The 23653-nt window shown below is 49.1% G+C and overlaps 4 protein-coding genes across 7 annotated transcripts in view; 1 reads left to right on the top strand and 3 right to left on the bottom strand.

Moving 5' to 3' along the window:
• Positions 1-75: 75 nt before the first annotated feature.
• On the bottom strand, positions 76-1755 carry LOC117894370 (glutamate transporter polyphemus). 3 transcript variants are annotated; one of them, XM_034801372.1, is made up of 6 exons: positions 1684-1755; positions 1575-1619; positions 1360-1510; positions 822-1301; positions 573-751; positions 76-523 (listed from the first exon to the last, which is right to left on the bottom strand). In XM_034801372.1, exons 1-6 carry the CDS (start codon positions 1692-1694, stop codon positions 94-96), a joined length of 1296 nt encoding a protein of 431 aa, XP_034657263.1. In that variant the 5' UTR covers positions 1695-1755; the 3' UTR covers positions 76-93. The 3 variants fall into 3 exon arrangements, with proteins under 3 accessions (XP_034657263.1, XP_034657264.1, XP_034657265.1); XM_034801373.1 differs by having other exon boundaries at positions 308-513; XM_034801374.1 differs by having other exon boundaries at positions 467-536.
• A 26-nt stretch (positions 1756-1781) lies between these two features.
• On the bottom strand, positions 1782-3635 carry LOC117894368 (proton-coupled amino acid transporter-like protein CG1139). The gene is made up of 8 exons (XM_034801370.1): positions 3508-3635; positions 3384-3440; positions 3173-3323; positions 2981-3102; positions 2699-2925; positions 2509-2639; positions 2270-2448; positions 1782-2213 (listed from the first exon to the last, which is right to left on the bottom strand). The coding sequence occupies exons 1-8, from the start codon at positions 3630-3632 to the stop codon at positions 1784-1786; spliced, it is 1422 nt and encodes a 473-aa protein (XP_034657261.1). The 5' UTR covers positions 3633-3635; the 3' UTR covers positions 1782-1783.
• An 885-nt stretch (positions 3636-4520) lies between these two features.
• LOC117894373 (acyl-CoA Delta(11) desaturase) lies at positions 4521-5706 on the bottom strand. The gene has a single exon (XM_034801376.1). It carries the CDS (start codon positions 5678-5680, stop codon positions 4598-4600), a length of 1083 nt encoding a protein of 360 aa, XP_034657267.1. The 5' UTR covers positions 5681-5706; the 3' UTR covers positions 4521-4597.
• A 13570-nt stretch (positions 5707-19276) lies between these two features.
• Positions 19277-23653, top strand: part of LOC117893803 (dendritic arbor reduction protein 1) — a 28796-nt gene continuing 24419 nt past the window's right edge. For both annotated transcript variants that reach the window (XM_034800547.1, XM_034800549.1), the window contains exon 1: positions 19277-20181. The gene's annotated coding sequence lies outside the window, so the exon portion shown is untranslated. The remainder of the gene's footprint in view (positions 20182-23653) is intronic.

Below are 23653 nucleotides of genomic sequence, written 5' to 3' on the forward strand. Positions count from 1 at the left end.
CGCCGCAGCCTACAGCCTACAGCCACCGATGAATGTCTTACAAGTCGAAGGCAGCTCAAACTCTTTAATCATTCGATGCCCCTCGCTTGCACTCTACTTTATGCCGCCATACTCCTTGATCATGTCCATGATGGCCAGGATGCAGCCATACACCAGGATCACAGAGCCAACGACGATGATCAGAATATTCTTGATGAGCTTCCAGCGCAGTCGGCCGTAGGTGTAGGGCGCCTGATAGTTGAGGCACAAGTCAATGCAGGCCGGAAAGATGAGGTTCAGCAGCGAGATGGTGAATGCCCCAACGAGTGCGAGCAGCGGCCCCAAATTGGGGAATGCCACCGCATTGACGGTGCACACGAGGACAAAGCACAGCCGCACAATGTACTCGAGGCGATGCGGATGCTTCAGCTGCTGGTTCCGGTTCAGATAATGATTGATAATGATGTCGACGGTCACATAGCCGGAGAGGGGATAGGTGAGAAAGACGGCCATGCTGATGAATGCCTTGGATACCTGTGCGGGTCTATCGGGGATTACTAGGGCCATGAGATTGTGTCTCGATCAGCACTCACATTTCATTATTGGGCAGATCGAGGGTGACACTGCCATGCACCGTCGCCCCATAGCGCCAGTAGCCCATGATGGCGAAGATCAGATACGAAATGACGACCACAACAGAGGCCAGATTGAGGACACCAAACCAGCCAATGTACTTCTCCGGATGTGCCATCTTGGACTCAATGGCGAGCATCTATTGATTACAGTTTGAAAGGTGATTAGTTCGTTGCTGTATCCGTGGATCTCTCTGGCTGTCTACTCACCACACCCACAGAGCTCACGGAGAACAGAGCAATGCCGAAGAAGAGCGGCAGCTTCGAGGGCTCCCTGAATGCATCACGCTCCGAGATGTGTGGCAGGTTCTGGAACAGATAGTAAAAGATCAGCACAAAGCCCAGATACATCACAATATTGGCGGCCAGATTGAAGGGCACCAAGTACTTGAGATGGCGAATGAGAAACAGCGGTATGGAGAGCACGCCCACAAACACAATGAAGATCCACAGGTCGATCAACTTGATGTAGTAGTCCGACAGCTGTTTGATATTCACCGACACAAAAACGATGTAAACCACACAAACGCCGTAGTGGGAGAAGGCCAGGACACCGTCCACGAGGTAGCCCGAAGCCTTGGCACAATATCTACACCACTTCGGGCCCTGATTGAAGGCATACTCCATCGTATCGGGAAAGTTGCAGTAGCCCTGCTGCTGGCGTCGTGCGGATTCCACCATGCAAATGATCTGCAAAAGGAGCAACAGTGGAGAGGAATTGTAAGAGTTTTGCTGTGGGTCTACTCACCAGTAAAGTGATGCCATGGATGAGCATTATTGTTATCAGAATGAGCAGTATTGAGCCATTGAGCCAGCCCGTGTAGGCAAAGGCCAGCGGCAGCGCCAGGATGCCCGTGCCAATGACACACTTAAGCAGGGACACAAAGGCGCCCACATTGCTGCGGGAAAAAGGAATGGAAGAAAGTTTAATAAAGTGCCATGGAGAGTGCGAAGATTACCTACGACATTGGCACTTCCACATTGCGATTCTCATAGGGATTGTAGGCACTGCAATTGGAAGATTAGACCATCAAAAATCAACAGAAAGAAACACCAAAAAAACATCCTCTACCTGTCTGCCATTTGGAGTACAAACAAAATACAATTTATAAAATATATTTGTCAAATAAAGGCAACGTGTTATGATGAATAAAAAATGAAATGCTACATTGTCACCTCATTTTGGGATACCCTTCGTTGAGTTCCCTCAGGGAGATCACAGTGCCAGTGATGCCGCCACAAAAGCCCAGCACCAGGAAGAACAGGGAACGCCAGAGGAGGATCCTGCCACAGCCATAGCCCTTGCTGTACAGCACACACATGTTCACGATGCCCGGAAAGATGAGTCCCAGTTGGGCCAGGCAGAAGGAGCCCACAAAGGAGAGCAGCAGCCCAAAGTCCGGATAGCCAATGGCCACCAGCACAGAGGCAATGACGAGGGCACAGCGCACCAGATACTCCACGGCTCGGCCAGAGGCAACATTCTCCTCCAGCCTGGGCTGCATGTAGCCCCGCCAAATGATGTCCACGGTGACGTAGCCCTGCAGGGCGTAGCTGAAGAACATGGCCAGGGCAAACATTCCCATCACACACTGTGGGAGTCTGTAGAAGTAGGGAAAAGGGATGAAGATCTGCAAAGGAAACTCTCTCCAGCTCACATTTCATTTGCTGGCAGATTGTGCAGTATGGAATTGGCCGTCTCAGTGCCATAATGCCAGTAGCCAAAGAATCCAAACACCGCATAGAAGAGAATCACAAAGATCATAGCACGATTGAGGACACCACAGCAGCCCAGAAAGTTCTCTGGATGACGCATGCTGCGTTGCAGAGCCAAGATCTGGGAAAGAAATTAAATATTAATTGGGAATTTGATTGCAAATTCCAGAAATGATCCTACAACACCCAGAGACTCAATGGCAAACAGCACAGTGCCAAAGAACAAAGGAAACTGCGTCCAGTGCTGTGTGGCCTGCAGTTGCTTCAAGCTGGGCAAATCCTGCAAAAGGTAACACAAAATGATGCCAAAACCTAAGGGAAAGGGGTACAAATAAGGGATATAAATATGGCAGAGCTAATCCAACACCCACTGCCGACAATGAGGATATTGGAGATGACAGTAAATGGCAGCAAATACTTGAGATTTCGCACGAGAAACGTGAGCATCAGTGGGAGGGTCAGCAGCGCCATATACAGCCGCAGATCCAAGGAATGCAGATAGAGATCTCCCAGAAATTTGAGATTTTTGGCTATGAAAACAATGTAGACACAGTCCACGCCGAAATGATAGGCACACATCAATATGTCCACCAAGTAGCTGAAGAATTGAGTTTTAAATATGGCTAAATGGCTTCAGGATTCATTGAACTAACCCCAGTGGTTGGCTCAGGGAGTGCAGCCATGTGGGACCATCGAGCAACGCCAATTCCATGGTCTCCCTGTAGCTAAGCACAGCCATTCGATGGCGTCTACACAGCCGCTGAATGTCATTCAACTGGAAGACACAGAACTGACTTTAGAGAAAGGTTAAAGAGAGGCTCCCCTGTCTACCCACAACTACCCACCAGCACATGCATCGCATACACCACAATGAAGCCAATCAGAACGGTGGCAATCAAACCCACAGCCCAACCGGCATTGTAGAAGGCTCGTGGCATGGCCAGGCAGCCCGTGCCAAAGGCACACTTGACCAAATTGATGAACGTCTCCAGATCCCTAGAGAAATGTTAGATTCGAGATAATCTCTTTGGTGTGTGGCTGGCTGCACCCGCTCACGTCATTGTGTGCTCCACATCGGGTCGCAGCACCTGCGCCTCATAGGCCAAGGGGGAACTTTTGGGGCAGGCAGAGATACTCCATTAGCAGTGGGCTCTATGCTCAATGGATATCTGTAGCTCACCCCAGACTCCTTTCCACCACACCCAAGGCACGCAGATGAAAGGGCAGCAGCTTCCGCTTCAGCTCCGGATCCATTCGGATGGCCAGGCGTTGACGTCGCCCCCGCAGCTTTCTTTGTGGCTGCATTCGGTTTTGATCCCAGCTTTCAGTTCTTAAAATTGAAATCTTTTAATCAAAAACTGAAACGTTGTTTCAGCGCCAACTATTCTTGCACTCCCTCTGCCTGTCTCTCTCCCCTGTCCAATTATGCAAATGTGTTTGATGAGGCATTGGCTTTCCCTCGGGTTATTTAGTGATCTTCCAGGAAGGGTCTCTCGCGGTCTCTCTCGGTCTCTGCATCTTGAGATATTAGCATGGCCCAAAGCTATGAACTCTTTCCAGGAAATCAACCGCAGTCCCCTCCTTTCGTTGCGGTTTTCTGTGTGGGGGCGTTCTCTAGGTTGTGGCCAAGGAATTTGCTACCTAAATTATGCCACTGCCTGCAGCATCAATCCCTGCTCTGCCCCTCTCTGTGGCGATACAAACTAATTAGTGTGGCTGTGGCTGGGGCATTTCTCAAGTGCCACTTGGCCATAAATTCTCTATAAAAAAAAGACACACACACAAACTACAGTTTCTAGTTAAGGCCAAGTCTCTGCCTGGACTCTGCCTCTCCCTGGCACATTGTGTGGGGCCGCTGATCCCCCGCTGTGAGCTGGCTGGCTGGCTGGCTGGCACCTTCGCCTTACCTTTGCTTCTTTTTGCCTTTTCCTTTGCCGAATCGAAAATGCAAATTTTCCCAGTGACAAGTACGAATCGAAGGGGGGAGGCCAGAAGTCAATCTGTAAGATTTGTTTGCCATTTTCCCTGCGGATCGCTGGGAAAACACCTGTTTGATATTGTAGCTGCAAGAGCTGTCCATTGCCGTGTAGTTGCAATTCGCTTTTCAAATGCAAATCAAATCGCAAAGTGCAAACCTCAAATGTAAATACCAAATGAGTGTGCTGGAAGTTTCCCAGACTGCAGACGGACTGCCCTAGTTTGAGTTCTAATTTATTTTAGAATTTATTTCAAATGTACATTTCGATTTAGGGATAATTTTCCACTGAAATTCAACTGTCGGCTGCAGTTTCCTTGCGCCTGTGCGTTATGGTGGTGCTGTCCACATCCTCCTGCGGCTGATCCTTGTCGCCCCAGCCCCACACGGGATGTGTGCCATCGCCGGTGCGTGTGATGCGCTGACGCAGCACCTCCGTGGAGACGCTCTTGAGGTCATAGGCCCAGCCAATGCGGGCGAAGAAGTCAATAAAGTAGGTGGTGGCATCCCGCGAGTACTTGCCCAGCTCGGCGCTCTTGTAGTCCCAGGGGAAGACGTGATGGTAGTTGTGGTAGCCCTCGCCCACGCGGAACCACATCAGGAATGCCTCGTTGGTGGGTGCAATGTTCTTGTCGTACGGCCGCTTGCCGTACATGTGCGCGGAGCTGTTGACCAGCCACACAATGTTGAGGCTGGCGCACCAGCGCAGCAGCGTGAAGCAGTGCCAGGCGCAGTTGAGGGACTCGCCCCAGTAGTACATCGGCACGACGGTGGGCAGCACGAAGCAAATGAGTGGCATGAGGATCAGGTAGTGCTTCTTCTGGAACATCACCAGCTTGTCGTTGCGCAGATCCGAGAGATCAATCTCCCGGCCCTTGAGCGTGACATCCGGATGCTTCTTGCAGCACAGCCAACCGATGTGGGAGAAGAACCAACCGCGCTGCGAGTTATACGGATCCGCGTCCGTCTCCGAGTACTTGTGGTGCAGCCGATGGTCGCGTGCCCAATAGTACACCGCATCCTGGAAGGCCAACGTGTTCAGGAACATAAAGATCAACCGCAGCGGCGTGTTCGCCTTGAAGGTGCGATGCGCCCACAGGCGATGTGCACCGCCGGATATCCCAACGATGGTCAGCACCAGCGCTGCCGGAAACAGCAGAAATGTCTGCCACTTGGCGGCTGTGAAGAGCAGCCACAAACCGTACACCGAGGACACGTGGAGGATCGTAAAGAGCGTAATATTCAGCCACGCCAGCTCCAGCTTGTGATTCGGATCGGGTCCGCCCTTCTTCAGAGCTTGAATCACGCTCGTTGGCGGTGCGGTGTCGCCCTCGTAGAGCACTCCCGTGGTGCCTGTGGCGCGGCTATTGGGTGGCATTCTGGTGCACTGCTAAACTGGGCCGCTGCTGCCCACCACACATCTACTTATAGCGAATCGACGCACCAATTGATATTCAACATTCAAATTTGCAATGTTTTGCCGGGCATCGGAAGGGCAAGGCGGTCGGAGTACCCGGACCTAGGTCCGAGGTGGTTGTAGCCGACAAGCCCGACCATGTCCGGGGACTACATTGTAAATGTGAAATACTAAATGCTAAACTATGCGCATAGATGATCGTCACGAGATGTTGCACGTGATTGCAACGGTGACTCTCTGTGTGTTGCAGTTGGATGCCAGTCGACAGTGGAGAGTCGAGACTCTCGACAGTGGTGGCGCATCATTAAAGTGCAGCAGACAAATGGCCGCGCGGCATGTGCGGCACATGTCAAGAGAAGGCAACAGCACACAGCAAGCAGCGGCAACAGGTGAAAATCTGGCTGGAATTCTGATTATCTGCAGCTTCTGGCTGCTGGCTGCTGGCTGGCTGCTGGCTGACTGCGGTGATTGGCAGCAAACTGTTGCTGTCGCTGCTGCTGCTGCTGCAACTTAAACTGTAACTTTCAACGATTTGTCGTCAGTGTCTTCTGTCTCCTCTCGTCTGTGTGCCACTTTGATGTTTGGCCACAAAACGTGGAGCGCAACATGCGCATAATTATGTTTTCAGTCAGGCTACATGGGGTGCAACATTCCAGCCATCCCTCTGCCTGCCTGCCTGCCAGTCGCTCCCTTCGCTCGCTTCGTGTGCCACGCCCTCAATTCAATTTACAGCCGGAAGTGTGGGTGTATACTTATTTGATATACATTCATTCATTCCTCTTGTGTATGCCAATGCCTTGTTCTTGCTCTTGTTTCGCCTTGTACGATGTTCGCGCAACTCATTTGCTGCTTCATAAATCAGCAATCGCGCTGCGGCAACTCCCGCATAAAAAACACAAAACTCCTGTATGAAAAACGCATTTAATGATTGGGGAACAACAGCAGCAGCAGCAGAGGAGCAGCAAGAGCAACAGCAACAGCAACACAGCGGCAACAACTACATAATAGGCCGCATCTTGAGGCAGCAGCAAAAAGTGGGAGGATGCAGTGAGTTCTTACCCCTCTCTCACTCGCTCTTTCTGGTGATACCCTTGCTCTGGGAGTGTGATGGGTAGTCACATGATGCATATTCCCTGACTGTCGCAAAAAGTCTCTTTTCTGTTGATATTTTCTTCAATTTCTGTTTGAAATTTCTACAATATTTTCATATTTAATTTAGATTATATTTTAAGTGGAAATCTATATCAGAAACCAGTACATTTAGGTAATATTCCCATGGACGGACTTCCACTTTCACAGTGTTTTTTTATGGCTGCCGCCTGGAATTAGTTTTCCTATAGAAATCTTCATCAAAAGCTGAATATATCCACACAATTCGTGGCATCTAAGAGGGTTCTTTGCCCATGAAATCTCTCCTTTGTAAGCATAGCCAGCTCTGCGTTATGTAGAACTTCCCTTCAATGTCTGCAGGGTATCAACACATTCGTTAACTTCCTTCTCTCACTTTTAATGCCATTTGTTGCTGGCACTGCCACTGCCACTGCCGCCGCTGTTGTCGGGCCGTTTGCCTTTTTGGGGCCCGTGAGGCATTCGCCTAAGCGGCAGGTTCCTGTCTCCGTCTGCGCCCCATCCAGGGAGGAGACGACGACGACGACGACGTTGACTGCATTTTTAAGCGCGCTCTGCGCATAAAATAAAGCCAGATTGCAGGCATCGCTTGCCTTGGGGGCATCATCCTCCTACCTGCAACCCCCCACCACTCGGTGGCTTGCAAGATCTTGAATGGAAGCAAAGAGTAAAAGTGCAGGATGCTTTGTGGAGAGTCCTGCCCGGCCTGCACGCCCCCTCCTATCGGAAGAGCTTCTGCAGAAACAGCAGCTAATTTTCGTTGGGGCAGCAAAAACGTTAAAAAAAAGGAGCGTCAGCAGGGGAGGGGGGGTAGAGAGATCTCGGAGCGATAATGATGCAAGGTTAATCATTAGCCTGGAACGTGTATTATGCGATTATTAGTTGGGTTGCAAGCACCGCGAAGAGTCAAGTTGCACCACAATCTGCCCTGCCACGAGCATCGATCGACTTGCAGCTTCGATTGGGGATTACATTCTTCTTCTTCCTCTTCCTCTTCCTCTGTGTCTGCCTCTTCCTCTTATTCTTCTCCTTTTTTTTGGTGGGCGTTTGCTCTGATTTTTTCGTTGCTGTTATTTTCGCGGTAATTTCCAATTTCCGTTGCAATCTGCTGGGGATCTGTGGACCGATGCACAGGCGGACTGTGGACTGTGGACTGTGGATTGGTTTTGGGTTTGGGTTTGGACTTCTTCTATATGCAACATGCCGCCAATTTGTCAACGCGGGGCAACATGTTGTGCTTGCTGCAGCCAGCATGTAAGTTGTCAGCGTTTTTTTTTAAGAATCAATTGCCGCCCCAACAGCAGCAGCAGCAGCAGCAGCAGCAGCCAGCAGACGCAGAAGTTGCCTTGGAAAAATCTTTTTGCACTGGAAATTCGATATTTCCCGATGCCCCCACAAGTGGAGTAGCCTGAAGGCGGCCTTGAAAAGCAAATACTTGGCCGCAGAATTGTAAATGAGGTGCCCAGCCCTGCCCTGTCCGGCCCTGCCACACACTGTTGCCTGTTGCCCGTGTGTAGTACACACATATTTTGAGGTAAAAACGCTCGCACAACTGACATGCAACATGATTTTGTAGGCGTGCAACATGCGCATGCGCAACAGCCGCAGCTTTATCAGATTCTGCAGAGGCTCAGGCTCAGGCTGGGGCTTGTTTTTGTTGCCGCATGTTGTCGACTGTCAATTGTTTTGTGGGCGTTGCAGCAGTTGCAACTGCAGCCAGCAACAATAGTCGCAACCCGCGAGTCGCCACAACAGTCTGCAGGCAGGCAGGCCATAGACTTTTGGAGGCTATATCAATGTCAACAGCATTATCACACCGCGCTGTCAATATGCAAATGCATAGAGCAGGCAGCAGGCAACAGACAACAGAGTCACAGCAGCAGCAGCAGCGAAAACCCACCAAGCACTTGCCACAGAGTACACCAGCAACACAGCCTGCAACCCAGCAAACGTTTGTCTCTCCTGCAGACTGCTGCCCCTCTCCTGCGGACCATGTGACACTCGTTAACACGCAGCGAAAATGCGCGAAATGCGATATTTCACACGATTTATGCGACGAAAAGTTGCAACTTAGTGAGGTTGGGGGCAGCAGCAGCTGCAGCCAGAGGACCACACGCATTGCCGCAGAGCTTATGGGAAAGGGAGTTCCCTGAAGCTTGGAACATCCCACTTAAGGTGTAGCAAAATGATTAGACGGAAGAACTAGCCTCTGGCCTGCCTGCCATATGCCACAAATAGTCGCAGCAGTTGCTGCTGCTGCTGCTGGCCACAGCTAATGGGGCTTGTTGCTGGCTGGCTTGCTAATTTGACAGAAAGACTTCCAGCAGCAATGATTTATGCGCTGCCAATTGGTTGTGGCAACATTCTGCCCATATACATAATTGAAATGTAATAAATTCTGCTGCCGCTGCTGCAGCTTTTCGTGCACAATTAGCGGCAGCAACAGGCAGCTATCAGCATTCAGTGGCATTCGCCAGCGACAATTGCCGACTCCTCTCTCGTTGCTTGATTATTAACTAAATAATAATCATAGAGCGAGCGAGCGGCTGGCAGTTGCAGTTGGCAGTTGGCAGTTACGGTGTGGCAGGCTCTGCCTTTGGGTTTTACAAGTTGTAAAGTGCGAAATCAACACGCTTCATGCCACAAAGCTACAGATCGCTGGACAGGCTCTGGCCATCGGTGTCCGTCCACTCTGTGTTAGTTGTCAACACAAATGGCAATCGGCGTTGATAAATTGTTGCAGCCTTGGGCCAATTATAACCGTGTTTGGGCCTAAGGCTGCGTATAGCTGCCACATGCCTCATGCCACGCTTGCCTCTTGTCTCGAGTCTGCTCTCTCTCCTCTCTGCTGTCTGTGTTTTGCTCTCTGGTATGCAGATATCCCATCCATCCACAAGCTTCCTGCGAAGCCCCGCAACAGGCCTCCTTCCGGTGGCCAAACTCTCGTGTGGGTGCAACATTGTGTAGCAAGCGAAGTAGAAGCCGCCACCGATATGTGTAATTCAATACCCGGATCAATCTCCGCTTTCAGCAACTCTTTCAACTTTGTTCTTTCGTGCCTTTCGTGTCGTTGCTCTTTAAATAATTTGTCTGCCACACACAGCAGAGGAAGATCGACACAAAAAAAAGGGCGCCAAATGAGGCCACGTGCTACAAATTGCAGTGATTCCAGGGGTAAGGAAGAAAAGGAAGCAGCAGCAGCAGCAGCAGCAGCAACTGAAACTGAAACAGGAGCTCAAAACACCCCCGCAACCAGCACCTGAGATTTATCGAAGGGAAACCTTTGCATCCTCAGCCTCAGGGGCATCCTTTGCAGATTCTGAAACCTCAGCTGTTCCTCTTGGCGCGCGCTCTCTCTCTCTCTCTCGCTCTGCCCCCACTGCCACATTATTGTTATTATTATCCACGGCCCGGTGTGTTTCTGCCATACAATAACAACCAATTTCCTACCTTTCGCTTGCTACCTTTTACCTACTCCTCCTCGTACCCTGTCGCACGTCTTGCAGCAGCATCTTTGATGCTCGCAGATTTGTCCCCTTACATCCCTTAGAGCGCAGAGCTCTTTGCTGTTGAGGCGCACCCGCATGTGTCACTCGAATGTTGCATATTTGTATGCAGCGCTAATGACATCAGAAACAGATCGAATCGCGAGGGGATAACGTAGATGCGATTGTGGCATGGCACAGAGAAGACTTCTTCAAGGGGAAGGAAATTGATTTTATAGAGAAATTGCGAGGGGGAAGTGCCTTTGAGTGCCAGAAGGGAGAGTCCCAGAAGAAAGAGTCCTAGAAGGGAGAGTCCAAGTGCTGCAGAGGATTGAGGAAGGGAACTACAATTTGCTGATACTTTTTGGCTCTCAGCAGAACCTCCCAAAGCGCGAGAAGTGCTCGCTTTTTGGGCAAATATTTCTGCTTGCATTTCTCCACCTACAAGCAGCTCCTCCGCTTGGGTTTCTCCTCCAGCTCAGGCTGACTGCTGCTGGGATTATTGACCTCTTGGGCAAACAAGCAAAACCTTTGTTTGCGCTGCAGATGAGGCCGAGTGGCAGCCAGCCAGCTGTTGTGCAGCAGCGGAGGCATGAGCAGATCGACTTAAGAAGTTGTTGGCGCGAAAAAACAGAAGTCGGCCTCGAGGAAAATCTGTGAAAAGGGAACAGCTGACAGGGCAGCGTCTGCACGAGCCAAAGGCAAGAAAAGGATCCTCGTATGTTTGCGGTTAACCAACGGAAAAGCGGAAAAAGGTGTCAGAAATGTAGCAGCAACTGCAGCAGCAGCAGCAGCAGCCATCTGTGTGGGTAATTTCTAGTTCTAATTGCAATTGCAATTAGGAAAGAGTGCAGGCGGAGGGGAGGGGGGTTCAACAAGTGCAGCAAGCCACGACTGCTGACATATGCGAGACGCCACACAGCAGACCAAGGAGCGGTGTGGCATTGCGTGTGCTCTCCTTGCCTCTATTATCGCCAGACGCTGAAAAACTTGCCCCAGAATCAGCAGCAGCAGCGGCAGCCGATTAGATTGGAGGCGTAGCAGGATGAGAGATGCAACAGCAGGAGGAGGAGGAGGAGGAGGAGTATTTGGATGCCACTAACTACCGTTAGGCGGAGACAGAGACACAACGCAGAGACACAACACGAGACACGTCGAAGAGAAACATTTAAAGAAATTCAAATGAATTCGTTTTTGGTTGTTGGTTTTTTTTCGGCATATGCCATGCCCCGCGGCCAGCCATCCGCCCACTTAAATTGCGTGCCATGCTGAAAGCATTCATTTTGCACGAGGAGAGCCCTGAGATGTGTGTTGTGTGTTGTGGATGCCACTGGGAGAGGCGATGCTGCTGCGGCAAACTACAATTAAATTTGCATTTGTATGATTCCCGCTGCCACAGCCATTTGTGGCTGCTACAGCCAGCTTGATGCCGCGGGTGAAATACCTTGGCGTAGGAAACATTTATCACTGCTATGGGGGCTACAGCCAGAGCCACAGCCAGAGCCATTCGCCAGAGCCACCGCCACCGCCACCGCCTCCTCCGACGCTGCAACTTTTGCGGGCGATTCGCATTCGGACGCTGGCCGAGGGACTCAAAACGAAACGCACAATAAAACTAAAACGTTTATAATTTCATATGAATTTCAGAGACAGAGACAGAGGCAGAGACAGCGGAGAGCCTGCAACTATTAGCTGTGGCATGCAATTGCCAGCCTCAAAGAGACAGACAGTCGAGGGCCAAAACTTAATCACAGGTTGGGCAGCGACGCAACTCAATGGCCTAAACGAAAATGCTTAAATTTAATGACATAAATATATACAGAGAGGGAAGGAGAAGGAGAGAGGAGAGAGGAGATAGAGAGAGGCAGCGCTACAGCCAAGAGTTAAGACGTTCGGCGGGTGTTGCTCTCTCCTCGAAATCTATTTATCATTGTGTCACGCGGCTGCTGGGAATGTCTTACAGCTGTCCTTGTCCATTTTGGGAAAACGAGTTATGAGAACCCCAAGCCCAACCCAGTCCAACCCACCGCCAGCACCACCCCTTTGGGTTGGTTTCCTCAAGGAAACTGCGCACTTAAGTTGCGTTTCGGATCCTTCCTGCCTGCCTGCCTGCCTGCCTACGATCCCGTTCTGCGACGCTGATCCTACGCCACCCCAAAAAACGAACAGGATTGACGAGCAACCAACAGAATGGAACGGCTGCTCCTTTGGTGCGGTTCTCGGTACTCCTTCCGCCACCCCAAAATCCAGCCCTGGGACCATCTTCCTCCCTCTGCGACACCGAAACAAAAGAGGCGCACAAAAGAAGGTACCGCAAGGAGCAGCAGCAGCAGCAGGAGGAGACAACGAAACGAATGCCGTCGCAGCTGCTTCAATTTTTATCTATAACTTTTTTGTTGTTGTTATTGCTGCGCAATTTGGGAATTTCTGGAGAGGACACCAAAAAAAAAAGCTTTGCAGCTGCCGCTGGGAAAATTCTCGAAAGAGCTTCTTTGGCTGTGATTTTGTTATCGTGTAAACCCTAGGGAAATGGAGGATGGAGACCATATTTAATCCGCGCATAAGCGGCATGCTACATCATCATTAGAGGCAGCAAGAAGCTGCGCCTTTTGGCTGCAAGTTTGCTGCCTAAGTCTTTCCATTTTCCATGTTGCTGTGTGGCATAAATTATGTGTACGCCTGAAGGCGACTCCCACAGCTACCTTTTGCCACTTGGCATAACATTAACTGTTTATTCGAATAAAAATTAAACCATTAAATGCGCAAAGGGAGAGGGCAGGCGAGTGCCCATTCGAGTGGAGAAATGAGCTTAAAATCATAAACGAAACACACACGACGGCAGCAGCCGTCCGACCAACAATAACAAACAAGAAAACAAAACTGAAGCGTTTCAATCGATGAATAATCTATGCGAGAGAGCAAACGTTGCTGCCTTCCACCAATAAAAATATAACAATCATGCGATCAAAAAATATCTTTCACAAAACACTCACATGAATACCTTTCTGGATGATGATCAAACCATTCACCTGTTCAAAGTGTGGGAAACCATAGAAACACAGCCAGAGTCAGAGTCAGGGCCAGTGCCGCGCGTCCGTCGCTGCCAAAAGCATCGAAAAAGGTTGAAAAAAAAAAGAAAGAAAACGTTGAAAATTCAAATTAGCCCGAGAGACTCGTAAATAAAAGATATTATGGCCAATCGAGCAATAAAACCAGTTAATCTCTAAATGTGGCCGAAGAGTCTTTGGGCCGCAGTCCCAATCCCAATCCCAGTCCTCATCTCAATCTCAATCTGTAGCTGTAGCTGTAGCTGAGAGTAGTCGTCTGGAGGCACTGGAGAGACTCCATCAAGCTCTCATCAAAGTGGTTCGGCCTACATCTGGAAGCTGGCTCTGAGGTTTTACGAGGCAACGCTGCCTGCAGAGTCGCAGACTCTCAGGCGGGTGTAGGATAGGTTGTTCCTTCCAGCAGCAGCAACAGCTTCTGCTGCTGCTGCTGCTTCTGCGTCTACTTCAGATGCTCCGATCATCATGCTGCCACAAACAAACGAGTGGCAATCAAATCAATTTTATGCTGCTGTTGCAGCATGTTTTTTTTATGGCATTTCTAACACACAAACCACACGATAGCCTCCATTCATTCATTCATTCTTTGGGGGCCTGCGCCATTCATGCGTTGGGACACCCCACTGCATGCCAACTGGCAGCCGCAGACCGGAAGCGGGCAAGAGAGTGGAGAGAGAGAGGGTGGCCATCGATTACCGACAACTTAAAGCTCTCTCGCCACAAAATGTTGCATTGGGATTGGGTTATTAAGCCATTTAAGCTACGTGAGAAAATGCTGGAAAAGCCAGTCAGTCAGTCAGCCAGTCAGCCATTGGACTCTGCAGCGGATGCTGCTGCCGATTGGAAAAATCTTGGCCAGAACCAACAACAGGCAGTACAGAGGGGGCTCGGGCAAAGTGCTTTAATTTAATGACTGCCACTAAACATTTACCCAACGAACAGCAAAATCAATTAAAGCCCAAAAGGGGGAGGGAGAACGCACGCCCCACAGCCCTGCAGCCGAATGTCGTTAAAGTTTTCTTTTTATTTTTTTGCCAGTCTTCCGTTCCTTCAAGTGAGAGATTTTCATTAAGACAACAAAACAGTTTTTGGCTCTAAGTTGTTGCTTCTTTTTGTGAATGAAATGAGTCCCCCACACACACAGCCCAAAAAAACTGCTGTGTCTGCCTCGACGCTGTAGGTAAATCATTCGTAGATTTGTCTGCCACTTCCAGCAGCAGATCTTTTGCTAAAGATTTCTGGGGCGTGCGCGTGATTTAAGCTTCGTGTTTTGGTAGTCGTTTGTTTGTGTGTTGGCCGAGTCGTCTCCGAAATGTTGTGTGTTGGAGGAAGTGCAAAGTACTTTGATAAGATCTTGGCTCCCTCAAAAAAAAGAGACTTGAGTGAAAAATGAGCAGCAAGAAAACGCTTAATTGCTTCCCTCAATCTACAGAACACAGGGAAGCGGAGAGAGGGGGAGCTGAGGTTATGATAGATGACTAAAACAAGCTTCTAAAAGGGGGGCAGGCATGGCACTGCCGTTCTGCTGCATACTTTTGGGCCAATAAACGTTGCCTAATAGCTGCAATTACAATTGATTTGATTGAGGGTTTGGCATCCACTGGCATCCATCATCAATCAATCAATGTGTGAAGAGCAAAAGATTGATTGACTCTCCAGCCTAACGCTCTCTCTCCACATTGAAGTTCTCAGCTGAAATTTCAGCTTTATTTTAGTTTTAGTTTTGGTTAGCCCATAAATCCGCTCCAGCGTTGCACTTCTTAACTGTTTGAGCTCTCTCTCCGGCTCCGTGCAGCTGTGGCAAATAAATCTCTAAGCCTTACACGTGTCTCCTCCAGATGCCTGCTTATCCGTGGGAATCTCTCCTCTGTGCGCCTCTGAGTCGCATGCAAATTAGATTTTCTTGCTTTTAATTGGCGCCTGACCCCGGCAGGAGCTGCTGCTCTAATCTTCTGGCTGGCGTCACCTCCATGTCATTCGCTTTTATGGTTATTGCCGCAGTGGCAGTGGCGGTGTCAGTTGCAGCAGTTGCTGTTGCAGTTGCACATGCAAATTTTGCGTGCGCTTAATTGAAAATTGTGTTTCGTTTCGGCTTCGATTCTAATGAATGAAAAAGTCAAAGACGACGACAACAGCCACGCAGTTTTTGCCGCTGGCTGTCGCCCTCCCATCGCGTTGGCAGGGCCATCATTAAGGCCAAAAGGGAAGTGCCATGCTTCGAGGGGGAAATCAGAGAATCAGAGTTGAGGAATAGGAGGAGAAATGGTAGAAGGAGGAACAAAAATCACAGCACAAGAAGTGCTAGGAGGTAGGCGGAGGTAGGCATGCCAGAAGGAGGCCCAAAAAAGGAGCAGCAGGAGGCTCAGGTACAGCAGAAGTAAAGCTGTGCCACCAGGGGTGGCTTCGCCTTGGCTGGATGTTGCCTCAGGCCGCATAGGTCCCCGCGATCTTGGGCCGTCTTTTGTTGTTCGAGAAACTTGCCTCAAGACGAGTGATCGTAGAGGAGGATTTCCCGCCAAAAAACGGTTACGGGGGTTGCAGCACACAACGGGATCTCCGCTGCGTGTTCTCTGGTGGGGTGGTTCGGCCTTCGGGTGGCGATGGTGGTGGTGGTGGCGGGCGGCGGTGCTGCTGCTGCTGCTGCTGCCTCTGATGGGGTGGCCGCGGCAACACAATAGCTGAGAGGGCTGAGCGGGCGACAATGACGATGCTGGGACGCAAAACCGTGGGAAGATTTCGGATACAAAAGACCAAAAGTGAAGGAATCTGTTTTGAGCGAAAATTCCTCAGCAGCTGCAGAGAACTTTTACCTTTAGGCTGTTTAGGCGATTCACGGGGCAGCCTTCGGGCGGAGAATGCACGAACTGGCCAGCCCACCCCGCCTCAACCGACAGGCACGGCACTCGGGCTGAGGGGCAGGCAGCTGGAGTGTCGCCCAAAGACGGCAAAGCAGACTTCATCAACAAATCAGTTGTGTCAATCTGTCGGGTGATTGTGTATCCCCTTCCCCCCTCTGTCGGTGCCTCTGCCTCTACCTCTGCTTCGGTCTAGCGATCGCGGCCCGTTCTTGGCCACTTTGGCCTACACCATTTTGGTTTTTGTCGCCTTCTCATTTCAATAATTCATTGTTGTAGTTGTTCCAATACACAACGACCCCCAACCCACAACAGCCACACACACACACACACACAGCATACATCTGCATACACCTACATTCGGCTGCTGCTGGCTGCTGGCTGCCGCCAACAAAATTTCTGTACGAATCGCGTAAACGCGTTTCGCGTCTCGTTTTTATTTCCCTGCCCACAAATCCACGCACACCACCACACCAGGGGAGTGAGCGAGTGTGCGTGTGTGTGTTCGAATCTGTGTGAGTGGCACACTGGTATTGGTGCGGCTACTATTCGTTCATTCACAAATTGTATTGTTGTAGCCACTGCGACTGCTGCTGTTGCTGCTGCTGCCGTTTCTGCTGCTGCTGCTGCTGCGGCATGCTTTTGGTTTTGCGCCTCCGCTGCTGCTGTTTTCCTACCTTTTTTTTGTGTGTTTTGTCAACACACACAGCTATACACACACACTCGAGCAGCATTCGGCAGCTGCGGACACACACACACACACACACACAGTCAGGGCCAAAAAGAGCGCAACACTCGAGAGAGGAGAGCGTGCCCGCCCGCTCTCTGCATCGGCATTTCATTTCAAGTTCAGTCTGAAGTTGTTTTGCCGGCATTTGTCCACACACACACAGAGAGAGAGAGCCAAGAGTGTGCGAGAGAGAGAGAGCAAGCGTGTATCTGTGTGTATCTGTATCTGTGGCACTTGAGAGAGCGCGCGCGTCGTTTTATCCGTGCATTTTATCCGGCCATTGTCGTGGTCGTAGCTCAGTCAAGAGTCAATCGTCAGAGATTTTCTTTCCATTTACTCGTAATGCAATTTGTGATGTGATTTGAGAGCATCTTTAAGACAAAAGGTTTTGGCCAGTCATTCCTTCTCTTCATTCTCTGCGCTATAATGATACTATCAATATTATAACAGAAACAATTGCAGCTGCCAAGTGTCGCAAGGCATTTGAAGACTTGTATTTTGACAACTCAAACACTCAATTGTACCGGGCAGTTGGTGGACATTTGTTAGAGTCGTAAATATGTAAGTAGGGGATAAATAATGGGCTTAATTCGCAGATTAAATTGCACATTTTCAAGGTCTAAGAAAAGTTGAGTACTTGAAAGTATTTTTGGTGATTTCTGGGGCATGTAATGGATACAATTTTATATTTTTTTGGTCGATAGCTAGTCACGAACTTGTGTATGTAAATATGTTAACATATAGGAAATACTTTAGCAGCTAAAGAAATCTCCCTGTAAAGTCTATCAGACTTAAATTTGACCATAAGATTTACATTTAGCTATGAAGTACTACAGAAAAAAATTAAATATGAATTAAACATCTGTGATAAGCATTAAAAAATGATCTAAGACTAAAATAGACATTGTAGCAGTTCATTTTTTATTGATAAATGTATCTTAACTACGCCAAAAACATAAAAAAGTTATAATATTCTCTAATGAGCTTTTTAAAGGAAATATTTTAACTAAAAAGGCTGCCTAGTGGTTCAATTTGCCTTACTAAAAGTGTTTTCAAGTCTTTCAGACACCTTTGCAGATCCCGTCACGCTCTTATCACTGCAATCATGCCTCAAAGATAGTCCACAACGATATCTAATTGGGTAGAAAACTACTACACAGATAACCCAAAGGTTTGACCAAACAAACCCATATCTTAGCTACACATCTTGCCAGCAGCAATCCGTGTAAGATATTCCTTCCCATTCTGTACTTCCTTTTGCGTTCCTTTCGCTTTGCTCCTACGACTGCGAGTATCTACTTGTCTTATATAATCCACAAAAGCCCCGCAAAGTGGGAGGCGCCTATTCCGGAGCTCGCTTTCGCAACAACAATAAAACACACACAAAAAGCAACAAAAAGGCAAAAGCAAAAGGCAAACCAGCAAACGGCAAACCAGCAAACGGCAAAAGCGCCAAATGCAGCCGAGTCCCCCCATTGGCATAGAGTTTTGAGCAATTAGAAGCCCACGCAGCCATAAACAACAACTACAACTGCCGCTGCCACTGCCGTTGGAGCTGCTGCTGCTGCTGCTGTCGGATTGATGAGGGGGAGTCACCGACACCGACACCAACGCCAACACCGAGATAGCGAGATACGAGCGAAGACTCCAACGCCGACACCTATACAGCGACACCTACACCGACACACCGATGCCAATGCCGAGTAGGCCCCAAGAGCAGCTCCCACTGCTGCTGCCGTCGTTGCTGCTGCTGCTGCTGCACCAATACTTCGTTCGACTCTGCTCCAACAACAGCTGTTTTTCGGTGGAGCCAGCGATTCCGAGTGCTCCCACGTGCTACCGTGGAGCCAGGCCTTGCGCTCCCACCCGCTCTGCTTCTCTCTCTCTCACACTCTCTTGCTCTCGCCAACGCTTTATCCGGCGAATGAGAGGCCACACACACATACCGCCTCTGCCCTAGTGTGGGTAAGCCACGAGTGAGTGTGTGTCTCGGTCGGATTCTACTTAGAAAAGGCCGCTGCTGGCTTGCGCCAGTTTCTTGCTGGCAGTTTCAGTGTCTCGGTTCAGGTTCCAACGTCAAGAGGCCCGCACGCGCTCCACGCTCCACACACACAGAAATCCACTCTGCCAGAGCCGTCGCACAAACGAAGCATCGCGCGAGCCTCGTCTTAGATTGTGCCCCCAAAAAAACATTTCGTTTCGTTTCGTATCTCTGAAATTGTTGTGCGTGCAACAACTGCTGCAGTTGCAGTCTCATCTCATTCTCTCCCTCACTCGCGCGCTCTCTCTGCTGCTGCTGCTGTTGCTGCTGCTGTTGCTGCTGGTGGTGGTGCTGCGAGTGTTGGTGGTGGTTGGTGGTTCCTTTGCGTTGGTGTTGGTGCAGCCCCCGAAGCGCAGCCGAAGCCGACGCCGACGCCAGCAACAACGACGACGACGACGACGCGACGTCGGGAAAATCTCTTTGGCTTTGCTGTGAAAATTTGTTCATACGTTTTCGTGTTATTTGTTATTCGCACGTTGACGCGACGAGACGGTGAAGGCGCGACGACGACGTCGTAGAATCCGAGAGAACAGAACACACGAGCGAAGCGAAGTTGCAACACCACGCACACACACACACAAGCACACACACACACGTACACACCCAATGATCGCGCGTGCAACATCCTAAAGAAAAAACGCTCTCGACAACGGATACCCATTAGAAACCCCAGCAAATCCCATGTAAAAATCCCAATGAAAATCAAGTGAAAAAAGTGTTTTTTGCCCAAACAAAAGTGTCTTACAAAATAAGCGGAAATCCACACAAAAATCTAACGCATAAAGTTGATGCGCTATTATGATATTTATATCAATTATAAAATAAAATGAAATGAAATGAAAAGCAGCAACGGACACACAGTCACAGAGTATAGTCCAGAGAGGAATCCGGTAATCACTGCGTAATACAACCCGTTAAACACGCAAACAACACGCAACAACAGAGGGAAGGAAAAGCTAAAACAACAAGAGAAAAAAGTGTGATATTTTTGAGATATATTTTAGCAATTTAGAGAGAATTATTCGAATTGTTGTTAAATGTGCGCGAACGTCGTAGACAGCCAGAGGGCCAACGTTGCGGCCAGTTGCAGAGTTCCACCATTTGGATAATGCTTGGATAATCATCAGCAAATCATCATCAGAATAAAAGCAAAAAGAGGTAAGTGATCGCAGCCGTAGCCCCATGGCCGTGCTTTGCCGACGGCTTACTCACTCACTCAATCAAGCAATCACTCAGGCAGTCCGACACTTCAGGAGTTAGTCAATCAATTGCTGGGCTCAGCGCGAACAAAAAAGCTTAGCAAAATGTGTCAAAAAAATATTATAGATCTAATTACGCGAGCCAAGTATGTAGATCGTTTTACGGCAGCGCGCACTCAGCGTAATATCAGCCACAAATAAATACAATATTGGAATATAAATATATGAAAATATTGTATTGTTTGTGTGCGAGTGTGTGGAGTGCACCCATGAATGATGATGATGATGATGGAGGAGAATTCATATCAGCACAACAGGCCCCCCTCATAGTGGATGATGCTGTTGGCTCCTCCAATCAGCAGACAGTACGGTACGAGAAGCAGGAATTGACGTCAATCCATGAAACGACTTGACTTGACATCGCTGATTGTTCAGATCGAGCCACGATCGAGCTGAGAGAGGCAAATTGACGCACAACCAGAGCAAAGCGATAGAATGGGATGGGATGGGATGGGATGGTGCGGTGTGGACCCTTAGCCTCAGCCTCGAACGCAGTTTCAGTATCTTTAGTTGTGGTCTTAGTGCCATTTCTAGTTAGTCTTTTCATTTGGACAATTTTAATTGCCATTGCTAGCCATATTAATCTCTCTCTGCCACTGCCACTGCCACTGCCAGTCTTTATGTGAACTATGCCAATTGTCGTCTACACCTGCAGATGCAGCCTGAGGCTGAGGCTGGGGCAGAGTCCGATGCTGCTGCTGCATTGCTGACAAATTTGTATGCACGCGCTTCAAAAGTGCAATATTAATTAATTCCCAGCAACGGCAAACGACAGCAAACAGCAGCCAAGAGGCAGAAGAGAGTTGCATGCAGCAACAGCGTCTGAACGGTCTGATCTGTATGCAGCAGAAGTTGCAACTTGCTGCTAGCCGCTTGCTGCTTGCTGCTGCTGCTGCTGCTGCTTAGTGGAGAGGCAATTAAATCGTATGTCATTCATTGGTAATTTATACCATTTAAAGGCAAGACGCAGCGCTGCAGCAAACAGACACTGCCTCATGCCTCCTGGCATGCGCGGGGTGCCGAGGATCGTTTCGATGTCGTGTTCCTGTTTTGGCAACTCCTACAAAAAGTAGACTAGACTGTCCACTGTCGCTCTCCAGTTTGTTTTTGTATCGATCTCTCACACCTCTCGCACAATTAGCATGCGAGCGAATACCCTCGAATATCATGCAATTCTAGAGACACAGAGGACTCTGTGTGTTGACTTTGGGTAGCGCATTTTCCAGCAGAGCTTTCCTTCTGCTACACTGACTGTTTGATCGATTGCCTTGCGAACGAGACAGCGGCGATCATCGCTCACCGATCCTCTGCGCTGCCCCTCCCCTGTGCGATCTTCTACGATCCGATTCGATCAGCGATAAATGCAACTTGCCATGAAAAGTGATGCCTTAAATGGACATTAGGCTATTGCACATTTCTCAATATGTCGCGCGCGACTCTGCCAAGTGATTTTTTCACTGTTTTACTCTGGGCTCTGTCGTCGAGTCGTTCGAATCGATCGAATGCCCGCTGATGTCTCGCATCTCTCGGTGTCTCTGTGTCTCGGCGACTCTGGCCAGCTCCTTCTGGCTTTATACGCACCGAGCCATATATGATGAACGGAGAGACGTCTGCCACTGCTTTGTGGCATATAAAGCAGGCTGACTGCAGGCTACAGGCTACAGGCTACAGGCAGCCGCCACACAGTGGGAGTGAATGTGGAAGTAGGGGGAGGAGGTCGCATCACCCATCACCCGCGCACTGCGACGCCATTTCCATTACCCACCGATTCCAACGTCAACTCAAGCGATTTGCATTTTCATACAAAAACACCTCACCCCACCCCACCCCACCCCACCGCTGCCCGCTCTAGTTCTTTGCTGCTCCTTGCCTCCCACAAAAGGCGGGACTGTCCGCTTGGGGTCTCTGGTTCATTGGCTAATTTATTTCAGACACAGCCTTAAATTAACAATTTTAATACAAACCAAAAAAAAGACAACAAAAGAGCGCGCATTGAAATTGAGACGTTGGAAGAGTACAACAAAAAATGCACACAATACAGAAACAAAAATAAAACACAAAAAAAGCGACTAAGAAAAAAGAAGAGAAAAAAAACATAAAATAAATTTACAGCAAAACAAAAGGCGTGTAACAAAAGGAGGCGAGAGAAAAAAGGAGAAGCGTCAGAGGGGGAGTGAGAGCGGAATGTGTGTGTGTGTTTGAGTGTGTGCAAAGTGAAATAAAAATTCTGGCGCGTTAATTAACTTTAAACGATTGAAAACGAATTGATTTGGAGAAGCCATTTGATTTGGATTAGTCGTGCCTCGGCAGCGAAGGAGAACGAGAGGAGGAAGAAGGTCTACGCCAGAGACCCCTAGAGTCTAGAGGTTAGGCCTTACATTAACAGAGGTTAGGCCGGGGGGCCACACAAAGCAAAGGCTTAAATTAAAATTCAATCATCACGTGTGCGTTAAAAAATAAAAGATAGAGAGGGAGAGACAATCAGCAAAGGGGACACAGAGAGAGAGAGAGAGATCTCTAGAGATCAAGAGGATGTTGGGGTAGATGTTAATTAGAATGCGTTAAACAATAAAACAAAGAGACAAAGCGTCGGTCTGCTGCCCCAATAGTTGCAAAGAGTTTAACACCTTTGTGGCAGACAGGCGGGGGGGACAGTCAGCCGTATCCGACATCTGATAGGGCGACCCTGGTGCGGGGACATGCGTTGTTATCATGCATTTGATAAACGTTTTGTTTTTCATTAGAGCCCCCACCAGCCGAGACAGCGACAGTTACTGGGGCAGTTACGCCCTCCCAATGGTGGATCAGCGATCAAAGCACTAAACTCCACACCACCCCTTCAATTAGCATTCGAAATTAAGTCCAACAAAATGCGACTGTGGAGTTCCATGGAAAAGCCAAAGCACAAAGCATGTGGCGTGTCTCCGTCTCCGCTTTTTGCGGTAGAAATTGTTCCCATGCTAAACAGTTTATCAGCAGCGTCCTGTCCTGAGGTTAGCAAAGAAGTCATATCATGGCTATGGTTTTTCAATGAAAATTAGGAACTTTATTTGGCACAACCAAACGATAGCCAGGCCACAGGCTTAAGCGTACGTACTTAAACCGCACACCGCAGCAGCACTTGAAAACAACGTTTTAATCTCGAGTAGTTTCAATTAACGTCATTGGACTACATAGATTGCTGATTAGGGACTGAATGAACATTAAAGAGGCACCAACAAACACACAGAGAGAGGGAGAAGAAATAGAAACGAAAACAATAATTCAGAACGGAATTGAAATTAGAAACGGAATTGGTCGGTGGGTGGCTGGTGGCTGGTGGCTGGTGGGGCAAATTGTATTTATTCCTTGGGAGATTGTGCGACGATTGT

The sequence above is a fragment of the Drosophila subobscura genome, chromosome J, assembly GCF_008121235.1.
Source record: "Drosophila subobscura isolate 14011-0131.10 chromosome J, UCBerk_Dsub_1.0, whole genome shotgun sequence".
In the NCBI taxonomy this organism is placed as follows: domain Eukaryota; kingdom Metazoa; phylum Arthropoda; class Insecta; order Diptera; family Drosophilidae; genus Drosophila; species Drosophila subobscura.

What these genes read in the sequence shown, in the direction of transcription:
- LOC117894373 (XM_034801376.1), bottom strand. Translation starts at nt 5,680, where the DNA reads ATGCCACCCAATAGCCGCGCCACAGGCACCACGGGAGTGCTCTACGAG.
- LOC117894370 (XM_034801372.1), bottom strand. An exon ending in CCGTGAGCTCTGTGGGTGTG is followed by an intron (nt 752 to 821) that starts GTGAGTAGACAG and finishes TGTAATCAATAG; the next exon opens with ATGCTCGCCATTGAGTCCAA. An exon ending in GATCTGCCCAATAATGAAAT is followed by an intron (nt 524 to 572) that starts GTGAGTGCTGAT and finishes AATCCCCGATAG; the next exon opens with ACCCGCACAGGTATCCAAGG.
- LOC117894368 (XM_034801370.1), bottom strand. Translation starts at nt 3,632, where the DNA reads ATGCAGCCACAAAGAAAGCTGCGGGGGCGACGTCAACGCCTGGCCATC. An exon ending in CAATATCCTCATTGTCGGCA is followed by an intron (nt 2,640 to 2,698) that starts GTGGGTGTTGGA and finishes CCTTTCCCTTAG; the next exon opens with GTTTTGGCATCATTTTGTGT. An exon ending in AATCTGCCAGCAAATGAAAT is followed by an intron (nt 2,214 to 2,269) that starts GTGAGCTGGAGA and finishes CTACTTCTACAG; the next exon opens with ACTCCCACAGTGTGTGATGG.